Consider the following 13,121-nt stretch of genomic DNA (forward strand, 5'->3'; position numbering starts at 1 on the left):
AATAAACAGTCGATTTTTCAGGCTGAAAGCCTTCATCAGGACTGGGAAGAAAGGGACCAGAATAAGAAGGTGGGGGGAGTATAAGGTGGTAGGTCATACATGAGACCAGGTGAGAGGAAAGCGGGAGTAGAAACGGTGGCGGTCGGGGAGGAATAATGGGAGGTGATGGGGGAGGGAGGTAAAGGACTGAAGAAGGAGGAATCTGATAGAAGAGAACAGTGGGTCATGGAATAAAGGGAAGGTGGTGGGTGGCCAGAGGGAGGTGACGGGCAGATCATGAGGGTGGAGGAGAAGAGCAGGATTGAAAAGCCACCACAATGGGAGGAGAAATGAAAAAGGGGGGAGGGCAGAGAAAACTTAGGGGAATGGTACTGGAGGTTAGAGAAATTAATGTTCATGCCATCAGGTTGGAGGCTAGTCAGATGGAATATGAGGTGTTGCTCTTTCAGCCTGAGTTTGGCCTCATCATGGCAATAGAGGCCATGGATAGACATGAAGGTGAGGAAATGGCAAATGGAATTGAAATGTGTGGCCACCAGGAGAACCTGGCTGTTGAGTTCATCAAAGTGCAGCCCACTTTATGCCACGTGTCACTGATGTAGAGGCCATACTCAGAACAGCGGCTGCAATAAATGACACTGATGCAACTGCAACATAATATCCCAACCTGTGTGTCCAACAGCTCAACTGATAAAGGCCAGTGTACCACAAACATTCTTCAGCACCCTATCTACCTATGAAGCCACTTTCAGAGAATGTGGGCTTGTATTCCTATCTCCCTCTGTCCCACCATTCCGCAGGACCATATCATTCACTGTAAAAATCTTACTCTGATATGTCTTCCCAAAATGCAATATCTTGCCCTTATCCAAATTATGCTACTAACCCATCTAATAAAGATCCCTCTGTAAATCCTAATAATTATCTTTACTTTCTGCAATCGCTAATTTTAGTGTCACCTGCAAAACTTAATACCACACCTTGTACATTCTCATTCAAATCATTGATATAGATGACAAAGAATAATGGGCCCAGCGCTAAACCCTGAGGCACATCACTAGTTATGGGCATCTGGTCCCAGAAGCATCCTTCCATGATTGCCATATTAGAGATTGTGGGTTTGGAGGTTTGGATGATGGAATTGATGGCTTTGTGGCCAAGTTTGCGGATGGTACAAAGATAGGTAGAGGAGCAGGTAGTGTTGAGGGAGCAGAGAATCTGCAGAAGGACTTCATTTGGGAGAATGGGCAAAGAAGTGGCAAATAGAATATGGTTGTGAATTTTGGTAGAAGGAATAAAGGCCTGGGGCTGTTTTCTAATCAGGAGAAAATTAAAAAATCAGAGGTACAAAGGGACTTAAGAGTCCTTTCGCAGGATTCCCTAAAGGTTAACGTGCAGGTTGAGTTGGTAGTGAGGAAGGCAAATGCAATGTTGGTATTCATTTCAAGAGGACCAGAAGATAAGAGCAAGGGTGTAATGCTGAGGCTTTATAAGGCATTGGTCAAACTGTACTTGGAGTATTGGGAGCAGTTTTGGGCACACTATCTAAAAGACGTGCTGGCATTGGGGAGGGTCCAGAGGAGGCTCACAAGAATGATTCCAGGAATGAAAATGGAGGAGCTTTAGGACAAGAGGGCACAGCCTCCGAGTAGAAGGGCATCCATTGAGAACAGAGATGAAGAGGAATTCCTTTAGCCAGAAGGTGGTGAATCTCTCGAATTCATTGCCATAGGTGGCTGTGGAGAACAAGCAATGAGGATATTTGAAGTGGAGGAGTAGTTTACCCCCCAACAGTTGATTGAGAGAGGTATATAAGATCATGAGGGGCAGAGACAGGATGAAAGTACACAGTTTTTTTTCAAAGGGAAGGATTCTAAGAACAAGGAGGCATAGATGAAGTGAGAGATTTAAAAGGGACATCGGGGCAGTTTCTTCATACAATGGGTGGAATGAGCTACCTGAAATGGTGGTTGATGCAGCACATTAGCAACATTTAAAAGTCACCTAGATAGAGGTTTAGAGGGCTATGGGTCAAACATGGGCAGGTGGGGCTAACTTGCTCGGTAACACGATCGGCATGATGAATTAGGCCAAAGGGCTTGTCTCTATGTTGTATGAGTCTCCAACACTTAAGCCAATTCACCCCTAGTTCCCTGCTTTCTAGCTTTCTTCCTTTTTGAACATAGGAGTCGCATAAGCAGTTTTTCAATCTTCTGGTACCAGCTCAATGAGTTATGAAAAATTTCAGCTGACGATCCACTATCTTGGCAGCCATTTCTTTTAAAGCAAGTTTGCAGTCCAATGGGTTCTCATGACTTGAATGCCTTTATCCCCTGAGTTTCTCCAGTACTCTGCCCCTTGTAATTGGGACTTTACCAATAGGGATCAGTGACACTGATGCCAATCATCATGAAGTGCTTTGAACAATAGTGGTGGGCCTCATCACCAACAACAATAAGACAGACAGGAGGTGGAAGAGCTCAAGGCCTGGTGCCAGGCAAATGACTTCTTCCTCAGCATCAACAAGACAAAGAAGGTTATTGACCTCAGGTGAACCCTTACCACTCTCAATCCCTTTTGTAGTTTTAAACTCTTGGAGTGCATATATTGCACAACCTCACATGGTCCCAGAATATATTCTTCACATTTAGGAAAGCACACCAATGCCTTTGGTTTCTGGGAAGGTTAAGTGAGCTGGACTATGTACATCTATATTCATGTCATTCTACAGATGCATAGTAGAGAGTGTTGTAAAAAAAAACTTATGATGATTAGTGAGGCACAGAGAAGTCTGTATTTACTGACAAGTACCTTTATTGTTTAAACTAACAAGTATGTGAATTCATACACTAAAATTCTTTGTGTGCACACCTGCTAAGTATCCCTGACTTTCCTGAATAGTCAAAGAATAGCATAGTATTACCTGGGCAAAGGAGTTTACACTGGCCAGGCACTTCTCGTAGTGCTGATTCACTTGCCACCTGTTTCACACAGGATTGCTCATGCTTGTATCTGAGATGGTTATTCTTGGAAGTTACTGCTACCAGCACACACGAAGCATCAACTTTTATATCCATTCCTTATCAATTCAAATATCGCATTCCAGTGTCATTGGCCACAGGTCATATGTCTGTCCTTTAACACTTTGTTATTGGCGCTGCTCCAAGCTAGCATCAATTTATTGCCCTCTTCCCATCAAGTGACAGCCGATAATGCATGGCTGTTTGTTCTCAATCAGCAACGAGCTCGAATCACTCCAGTCAGGCACCAACCCTAGCATTCACAAACCTGCATATTATATCCAACGAAAGAACATCTCACAGATAATTTGTTTGGAAATGATCTCCAGATTAGCAGATTACCTGAAGTATCATTGTGTCTTTAAAACATTGATCAAGCCCAGCATGTCGAGCTCACAGAATGGAGAATAGAGTGTCTTCACAAAGTGGCAGCCTCCATCCCCAAGCATGCGGCAAGAACAAAGGCAATTAGTCTGCCTGCTTCCACTGTCCTTGATTCACTTGAATTTACTGATTTGTAAGCTGTCAATCTTTCTGCCCAACAAGAGCATCATTGCTTGGTACGGAAACTGCATTCTGGCTGACAGGAAGGCTCTACAACGGGTAGACAAAACTGCCCAATGCATCACCAGAACCCGCCTACCTGCCGTCAAGGAGTAAGGCTGATCAACACCTCCACCACTACTTTATGAACATTCAATCAATCTATGTATATAAGCCATCTTGTGTATTTATATTTATTGCTTGTGTTTTTTTTAAAAAGTCATTGTTTTCTTTATCTTATTGTGGTATTTTTTGTGCTGCATCAGATCTGGAGTAACAATCATTGCATTCTCCTTTGCACTTGTGTACTGGAAATGACGTTAAGCAATCTTGAATCTTTTGCAAGTTCTACTGTGTTATTTGAAATTAGCCCGCCTGATATCTTAGGGATACGAGCAATATTTTCTCTGGTGGAGGCTGATCCAAAAAAACTATTCGGTTCAGTGGCAACAATTGAACTGCTTAGGCATGGATAGCTATAGATCAAGTGCAGTAAGGAGGAGTTACTGGTCAGCATGGCTCTGTGTTGCCTGTTTCTATGATCTCTAACTGCTATTCCTTTCCCCTTTATTCCAGGTCCAATTACTCCACAAGGCACAGGGTTTTTCGCCATTTCATCTATGGTTGGTGCTTCGGTGAGTTACAACTAGCATGACACGAGAAAAGCCTAAGTCCTGGATGGGGGGCAGGGAAGCCTTGGTTCAACGATTCCCTTTTGCATGCTCCTGCGTCATCCTTAATCTCTTCCTTCTGCCACCCTATCATTACAACTCCCCACTAATCAGGAAGAGTCCAGATTTATTCCCTTGGAATGTAGGAGGCTGAGGTTAGCCTTATAGAAGGTCATAATGTGGGGAATAGGTATTCAGAGACCTTATCCTGTGACAGTGGAGTCTAGAGCTGTTAGCTATAAGGTGAGAGGGGAGAAATTTAAAAGAGATCTGAGGGAACAAGCTGCCAGATGTGCTGATAGATGTAGTTGCAGTTACATTTTTTTTAGGTCTTTGGGGAGGTACATATATAGGGAAGACATTGAGATTTATGCCCTCTAAGCAGGAAAAGAGCTGGCAAAAACATGTAGGTGAGCTTCTGCTCTATTTACTATGGATGATAAGACCTAGGAAGAACAGAGGAACCTTTTCAAGGAGCCCTGAAGTCATCGGAACTGACAGAGAAGATGATTAAGAAAGCAAACAGGATACTGGCCTTTAATAGTCACTGTACACAGCTCTGATAATCGCACTACAGAAAGGATGCAATTGCACTGAACAGGGTACAGAAGTAGGGGAGATGGTGAGAAACATTTTCCCTTGGCAGAGGTCTTTGCAACCAGAGAGGGAAAGTTTGCGATAGGGGAAGGAGATAGAGGGGACGTGAGGACGATGATTTTTCACCCAGAGCATGGTTGAAATCTGCTGGAGGGGATGGTGGTATTAACACATCATAAGGTATTTGGACAAGCACCAGACGCGTGACAGAGGAAGTTACAGCCGCGTGTGGAAAATAGGATTAGTGTGGGTTAGTATTTGATGTCTGCCACTGATGTAGTGGGCTGAAGGAATCCTTCTCATGCTGTGAGACTAACTGGAAAAAGCCATTTGTTTTGTCATCCGTCTCAGGGCTGGTCCTTTCCTCAACACCACGTCCCTGTACTTAAGTAGAATAGCTCAGTAAACCAAAATCTAAATTCCAGAAAAGTATATAGGACCCTTTCCAGAGGATAGAACTTCGAAGGTTTTATAGGTTGTAGCTGAGAAGTACAGAGGAAATTTGATAGAGGTGTACGACGTTAATGGCAGGTTGAGAAAAGGTAAACAGAGAAAAGCTCTCCCCACACTGACTGAAGGATCCACGCCCAGATTTAAAGGCCTAGAAAAGTAGGGCAGTGTGAGAAGCCTTCCTTCAGTCAATGACAAGTAATGACCCAGAGCTCGCTGCTTACAAGGATGCTGGAAGTTGGATGATCAGTGATTTCAAAAGTGTGTTGACACAAAGAATAAACCAGATAACTGCAGGAGCAGAGAAAGGGAATGGGATTTGCAGAGAGTTGGCAGGGAACTAACATTCTCATTGAGCAGAGGACAGTACTGCACAGTACAGGCCCTTCAGTAGTGCTGACTCCAAAATTAGTCTAATCCTTCCCTTCCACATAGTTCTCCATTTTACTTTCATCCATGTGCCTTTCTAAATCTCTTAAATGTCCCTAATATATCTGCCTCTACCAGCACCCCTGACAACACATCCCATGCACCTTCCACTGATATCCCCCGTATGCTTTCCTCTCCACAGTTTACAGTTATGCCTGGGAAAAAGTCTCTGGCTGATTTATGCCTCTTTATCATCTTGTATACTTCCTATCAAGTCATCTCTTATCCTCCTCTGCAAAGCCCTAACTCACTCAACCTAAGACATGCTTTCTAACCCAGGCATCATCCTGGTAAATGTCCTTTGCAGCTTATCCTAACCTCCTACATCATTCCTATAATGAGGCAACCAGAATTGAACACAGTACTCCAAGTGTGGTCAACAAATAATTTTATAGTACTGCAACATTACCTCATGGCTCTTGAACTCAGTTTGCCAACAACTGAAGACCAGGACACCATGTGCTGTAACAGCCACCCTATCAACTCACACTCTTACAGCTTTGAGGAATCTGTGGGTGCGAATCCCAAGATCCATCTGTTTCTTCACATTGTTAAGAATCCTACCGTTATTCTGTCCTCACATTTGACGTTCCACTTTCCCAGATTGAGCTCCATACCCCACCTCAGCCCAGCTGTGCATCCTCTCAATATCCCATTGTAACCTACAACAACCTTCTACAACAGGGGTAGGCAACCTTAAGCACAAATGATTTTCCAGCATGCGTTATTCATTAATTTGAGGCAAAACATAACTAGATGTAGTTAAACGAATAATTCCCATATTTCAAGATTTTTATGGCATTTATCTGGCCCACCGTCCGCTCATTAATACGCGACCCAGCCCACAGAGGCAAAACGGTTGCCGACCCCTGTTCTACACGATCCACACCACACCTTACCAGCTACAAACTTACTAACCCACCCTTGCACTTCCTCACCTAAGTTGTTCATAAAAATCTCAAAGAGCAAGGCTCCCGGAATAGATCCCTACGAACTCCACTGATCACAGACTTGCCACCTTCTGCCTGCTATGGGAACCTCAATTCTGAATCCACACAGGTTTCCCTGGATCCCACGGCTCCTGACTTTCGAATGAGCCTACCCTGAGGAACCTTTTCAGGTTCTTTACTAAATAGGGCTATTGTGTGAGTGGACAGTGTTAGAATGGAGAGCTTGAGGCTTTGGCTCAACAGGCTTAGGTGAGAAGAAGTGGAGGCTAAGGTAGAATTCTGATAAGTTTTTTTCTTTCCTTGTCTATTAGGCCTATCTAGAGTAGTGAGGATAGATCCAGGCTCAGGGGTGTGTTGTTAATGTATGATGTGGGACTTCTGGGAGACCTCCATTATCCCTGATAACTACATCAGTATGAACTGCATCCAGCTGTGTGGCCGCACGCTGCACAGCTTAGAGGGAACAGTGGGAAGCAGCCAGAAGTCGCGGTATTTATTGGTACCAACATTGGTATTCAGAGATCAGAAAAGGGATGAGGTCCTGAAGAGAGAATACAGGGAGCTAAGTAGGAAGCTGAAAATCAGGACCTCAAGGGTGTAATCTCTAGATTGCTGCCTGTGCCATACACCAGTGATGGTAAGAATAGGATGATTTAGCAGATGAACGTGTGGCTGAGGAATTGACGCAGGGGGCAAGGTTTCAGATTTGTGGATCATTTGGATCTCTTCTGGGGAAAGTATGACCTGTACAAAAAGGGCAGTTTATACCTGAACTTGAGAATGTGATCATTGCGGGTAGATTTGTTAGCACTGTTGGGGAGGGTTTAAACTAGATTGGCGGGGGTTCGATACCAGTGTGATGGGGTAGAGGGTGGGGCAGCTGCTATACAGGTTGATGCAGCTTGATGTGCGTATTTTAATAAGAGGTATCAGGAACAAGGGTGATGAATTTAGAACATGGATCAGTACATGGAGTTACAATGTTATACCATTACAGAGACTTGGCTGTTGCAAGGGCGGGATTGGCTGCTGGATGTTCTGAGGTTTAGATGTTCCAAAAGGTATAGGGAAGGAGGTAAGGGAAGTGGAGAGGGGGTGCTGGCATTGCTAATCAGGGATAGTGTGTCGTGGAGGGATTGCCTACTGAATCCGAGTGGGTGTATTCTATAGACCCCATGCTGTTGCAACAGAGACACTAAGGACCAGATCAGGAGACGGATTTTGGAAAGACACAGTTGTTGTCACGGGTGACTTCAACTTTAGTATTGCTTGGCGCCTCCTTCGTGCAAAAGGTTTAGATGAGGTAGATTTGTTAGGTCTGTTCAGGAAGGATATCTGGCAATATATACACAGGCTGATTGAAGGAGAGTCCTTACTAGACCCATGCTTCTACATTGCTCAGCTGCTGCTGTCTGTTGTCCTCTCACCCTCCCTCCACATTCTACCTGCTGCTGTTGTCTGCTCTCCTCTCGCCTTCCCCTGCACCAGTGGCAAATGGAATTGGTGCCACCCCACCTACATTGTACTGGTAACTTTACCTGACCATTCAGGCAAGTTAAATCTTAGTTTTCAAAGCTAACTACTGATTCTTTTTTTTTGCAGAGTGATTTCAGAATTGCAGCAACGGGTGTGGTGCTGAACCTCGATAAATCCATAAATGTTGTTAAAAAACTCAAATTGGTTGGATTCCCTTTCAAGATATACAAGAACACAGCCTTTATAAAGGTGAACTACTCTTCGCATTGGAGTTGTTGATGGTGTAGAAAGTTAGCATAGCTTACAACAGGACATTGACAAGACGCAGAGATGGGATGAGAAGTAGCAATCTTATTTCAACTCTCTCTCCCCACGCCAGCTGGCTCCTTTATACTGCCTGGTCTTTCCTCTTCTGTTTCTTTGATACACCTAGCCATTATCTTTGCATTCCTCCCCTTCCCAGTCTACCTATTTGTCCATTCCTGTTTCTAAGCTTTACCTGTTCCTTTATAGAATCAAACCACACAGGAGTCTATTCAGTAAATTGGTTCCCAGTTTGTTTTTTGAATTAGCTATGTAATTAATCAATTACTGTACAATCGCACATGACTGCATGGCTAAACACATGAGTAATGACATGATACAACAGTGGTGGGGATCATCACCAACAATGATGAGACGGCCTACAGAGAAGAGCTTGAGGCCTGGTGCAAGGCAAACGACTTCTTCCTCGATGTTAACAAGATGGAAGAGATGGTTATTGACTGAAGGAGAACTTGCACCACTCACAGCACTCTTTACAGGGATGGCACAGTTGTGGAAATAGCAAGCATTTTCAAAACTCCTGGGATTACATATCTCGCATAACCTCTCACAACCTGTCATTGTCCTGGAACACATTGTACACAATCAGGAAAGCTCAACAGCACCTCTTCTTTCTGAGGAAACTGAAGAGAGTTGGGCTGTGCACACCCATACTCAACATCATTCTACAGAGGCATAGCAGGGAGCACCCTAACAAGCTGCATCACTGCATTATACAGAAACTGCACTTCAGCAAACTGAAAGGCTCTGCAATGGGTCAAAACTGTCCAATGCATCACTGGCACTACCCGCCATCAAGGACATATACAGAAAGGTGCCAGAAAAGGAGGTCAGTAAGATCTTGAAGAATCCCACCTACCCTGCTCATGGACTGCTTGTCCCACTCCCATCAGGAAAGAGGCTTCGTAGCACCATGCCAAAACCACCAGATTCAAAAACAGTTACCTTCCCCAAGCAGTAGCACTGATCAACACCTCCACCATTAACACACTCAAAAGTTCAAAGTAAATTTTATTATCAGACCACATTATATGTCACCACATACAGCCTTGAGGTTCTTTTTCCTGTGGGCATACCTCCAACCACCACTGCTTTATCATTTACTGTCAGTAAATATATAAGATTTCTACCCCAACAGGAATAACTGAAAACACAACCTTTCTTTTCTCAGCCTGTTCACAGCCATTGACATTGATAGAAACTTGCATATGTTGAGTTAGCAGATAAAGCGATCCTAGACAAATAGGACGTTTTTAGAATTGACATGGTGAGTGATAAGGGCCAGCTTCATCTTGCTAAAGTGAAGGGCAAGACTGGCAGGATAAGGGAACCCTGACTGACGAGGGGCTTAGAGGCTCTGCTCAGCACGTGAAGGAGGCTTACATCAGGTACTGGTGGCTGGGATTGAGTGGGTCCCTTGTGATGTGAGAGCACACAAGGAGGAAGTAAGGAAGGTGAAAGAGAGACCTGAGATATCCCTGGCAGATCAGGTAAAGGAGAACCCTACACGATTTTATAGTTTTATTAAAAGCAAACAGGCATGTAGAGAGGGAGCAAACAGCGCAGAAACTAGTTCTTCAGCCATACTGCTCCATGATGAAGTTGTTGCCAGGATGAGAGGCCGCGAGTTATAGGGAGATATTGGCCAGGCTATAGCTTTATTCCTTTGAACATATAAGAATGACGGTGACCTTACAGAAGTGTTTAAAATTAAGAGAGGCACTGATCAGGTGGATTGTAAGAGCCTGTTCCCCATGGTAGGGGAATCCAGCACTAGGTGGCATGGGATTAGGGTGAGAGGTGAAAGCTTGAAAAGAGACCTGAAGGGGTGACTTGTTCACAGATGATGACGATGACGATTAGGATGAGCCGACCGAGGAAATGGTTGAGGCAAGTACAGTAGTATCATTTAAGAAGCACTTGGATAGGGACTTGCGGGGATAGGGCCCGAACATGGGAAATTGGGACCAACTAGGTGAGCATTATGATCGTTGGGGCAGAAGGTTCTGTTTCCATGCTGTTGCTCTATGTCTCTGACTAATTTTGTGGGCTTTTAATTACTGGTTTCATTAGTTCAGCACAAACCATTCCTGTGCTATGTTATATCCCTTCTCTCTTTCTTCAATATTTCTATCTTAGCATTGTTTTGTTTCATTTTGTATCTAGTTTTTTTTATCCAACCAGGTAGCTCTAACTTTGACTGTATTTCATTCCCACTCTAGTCTACAAATGAACTATCTCCTCCTTTATATCGTTCTGTTGCTCTTAGTTTTACCCTTTGTTTCCATTGGCAGAATTGCCTTCAGTTTCCTGAAATTTGCCCTGAATGAGTTGTGTCCTCTACAGGTGATTTGGTAGTCAGGCATTCTCAAGGATGTATTCTGTTTGCATGCAGGGAATGTTCAACTCTGCGCTGGAAGTTGCCAAGTTTGAGGGTGCATCACTCCGAACTGTAAGTGGAATTCGTGGTCAAATAAAGAAAGCAGTTCGTTCCCCAGAGGGTGCATTCAGGGCCTCCTTTGAAGACAAGTTGTTAATGAGTGGTGAGCAATTTCCTCCTACGTCTAATTCTAAAGGAATAGATCTCAAAATGATAGCAAAGCCTATTATTCATACTACATTGTTCACCTCCAATGTATCTATTATCCATTGGAATTTTTAATATTGACTCATTTTTGTTCTGGGCCTGTTCAGTTTTAAGCATTTTAGGGTCTGAAAGAAATCATTTAACAAACCTAGTTCAAGATGCTGGATTCGTGCTTTCCCTTCAGTGTATCGAACTCATTACCCATGCTGTTAAAGTATGGGGTTGGATTGCGAGTTGAACACCTAATAACAACAGAATTTGTTTTGCCTCTAACCACAGTGCAGTACTTTGCATTTGATTAACATTCTGTTCTTTCGGTCAAGATCTCAGTATTGATGACAATGACCATGAAACAAGATAATTGTCTTAAAATCTCATCAGCATTGCCTCTGGGTCTTTAAATTCTGGTAGAACATACAACAGTACAGCACAGGAACAGACCCATTGTCCATTAATCTTGTGCCATACTAATTAAACTATACTATGTCTATATCACCCCCCCTCCCCTTTCTCCACACATAAGAATCTTTTAAATGCCTCTCTGATATCTTCCTCCACCACCACCTGGCAGTGCATTACAGGACTCGCCACTCTCTGTGTAAAAGCAAAAACTTGCACCTCCAGTGAACTCCCTTGCCACCTTAAGTATATGCCCCACACACTCTCTGGCTTGGCAGACATTTCAACACTAGTAAAAAGATGCAGTCTATCTTCTTGATCTATGTCTTTCATAATTTTATAAAGCTCTAACAGGTCTTCCTTCAGTGTCTGCCATTCTGGAGAAAACAACCCGAGTTTTCTAACTTCTCTTCATTGCACGTCTTCTAATCCATGCAGCATCCTGGTAACTCTCTTCTCCACCTTCTCCAATGCGTCCATATCATTCCTGTAATGGCGTAACCACAATTCATGCATTACTCTAGCTGTGGCGGAAATACAGTTTATGTAGTTGCAACATAACTTTTATATAGATGCAACATAACATTTTGGCTTTGAACAACTTTCAGAAGGTTGTGGATTTGGACACTAAGATTCCTCTGTACTTCAACGCTTACATCAGTATGGTTTTACTGTTAATGATGTACTATCTCCCCAAAATTTAGTCTAACATTGTGCAACACCACAAATTTGGCTGGATAAATTCCAACTGTCATTTCTCTACCTATATCTTCAACTGATGCATATCTCTCTGTATCATTTTGCAATCTTCTACACTATCCACACCAACAGCAACCTTGGTATTGTCTGCAAACTTACACTTCTATCTATCTACATTTTTATCTAGGTCCATGCACAAACAGCAGGGATCTTAGTACAAATCCCTGTGTACACCAGTATCCAAGGACCATGAGCCATAATAAGTCTCATTGACTACTTTGCTCTCTTCTATGGGCAAGCCAATTCTGAATCTAAATGCCCAATTCACCATGGATCCCATGCATCTTAATCCTGTGGATGAGCCTGCCTTGAGGGACCTTGTCAAATGCCTTATTAAAATCCATACAGACAACATCTACAACTCGTCAATTGCCTGTGTCACCTCCTCAAAAACAATCAAGTTAATTAGACAAGACTTGCCGTACACAGCCATGTTTACTGTCCCTAATTAGGCAATGATTTCCAAATGCTCATAAATCCGATCCCTAACAATCCTCACCAGTAACTTTTCTGCCATCGATATGAGACTCACCTGTCTATAGTTCCAGTATTATCATTTTTCCCCTTCTTGAATAATGCAGCAACATTAACTACTCGCCAATTCTCTGGAACCTTGCCTGTATCTAGAGAGGACATGAAGACTTGGTCAAGGTCCCAGCAATCTCATCTTTCTACTTTCTCAGCCTGGGTTTTACCCCATCAGGCCCAAGGGAGTTAGCCACCTTAACGTACTTCAAGAGACCCAACACTACAGTGCCTCTTTCTTTATCTCAAAATGGCCTAGGATATTAGCGTGCTCCACACTGATCTCATAATCCTCCAAATCCTTTGCCTTGGTAAATACTGTACTAACACAAAGTACTAACTTAACCTTTCACACCTTTGCTTATTTCCGCTTTAAATATACTCAAACACT

The 13,121-nt window shown here is 43.3% G+C and overlaps 1 protein-coding gene across 2 annotated transcripts in view; it reads left to right on the forward strand.

Annotated features, from left to right (window-relative positions):
• bms1 (BMS1 ribosome biogenesis factor) overlaps positions 1 to 13,121 on the forward strand; it is an 88,122-nt gene that overhangs the window by 63,518 nt on the left and 11,483 nt on the right. For both annotated transcript variants that reach the window (XM_072282375.1, XM_072282376.1), the window contains 3 exons: positions 4,140 to 4,198; positions 8,263 to 8,385; positions 10,856 to 11,003. In XM_072282375.1, coding sequence (XP_072138476.1) covers positions 4,140 to 4,198; positions 8,263 to 8,385; positions 10,856 to 11,003 — 330 coding nt within the window. The remainder of the gene's footprint in view (positions 1 to 4,139; positions 4,199 to 8,262; positions 8,386 to 10,855; positions 11,004 to 13,121) is intronic.

The sequence above is a fragment of the Mobula birostris genome, chromosome 18, assembly GCF_030028105.1.
Source record: "Mobula birostris isolate sMobBir1 chromosome 18, sMobBir1.hap1, whole genome shotgun sequence".
Classification (NCBI taxonomy): domain Eukaryota; kingdom Metazoa; phylum Chordata; class Chondrichthyes; order Myliobatiformes; family Myliobatidae; genus Mobula; species Mobula birostris.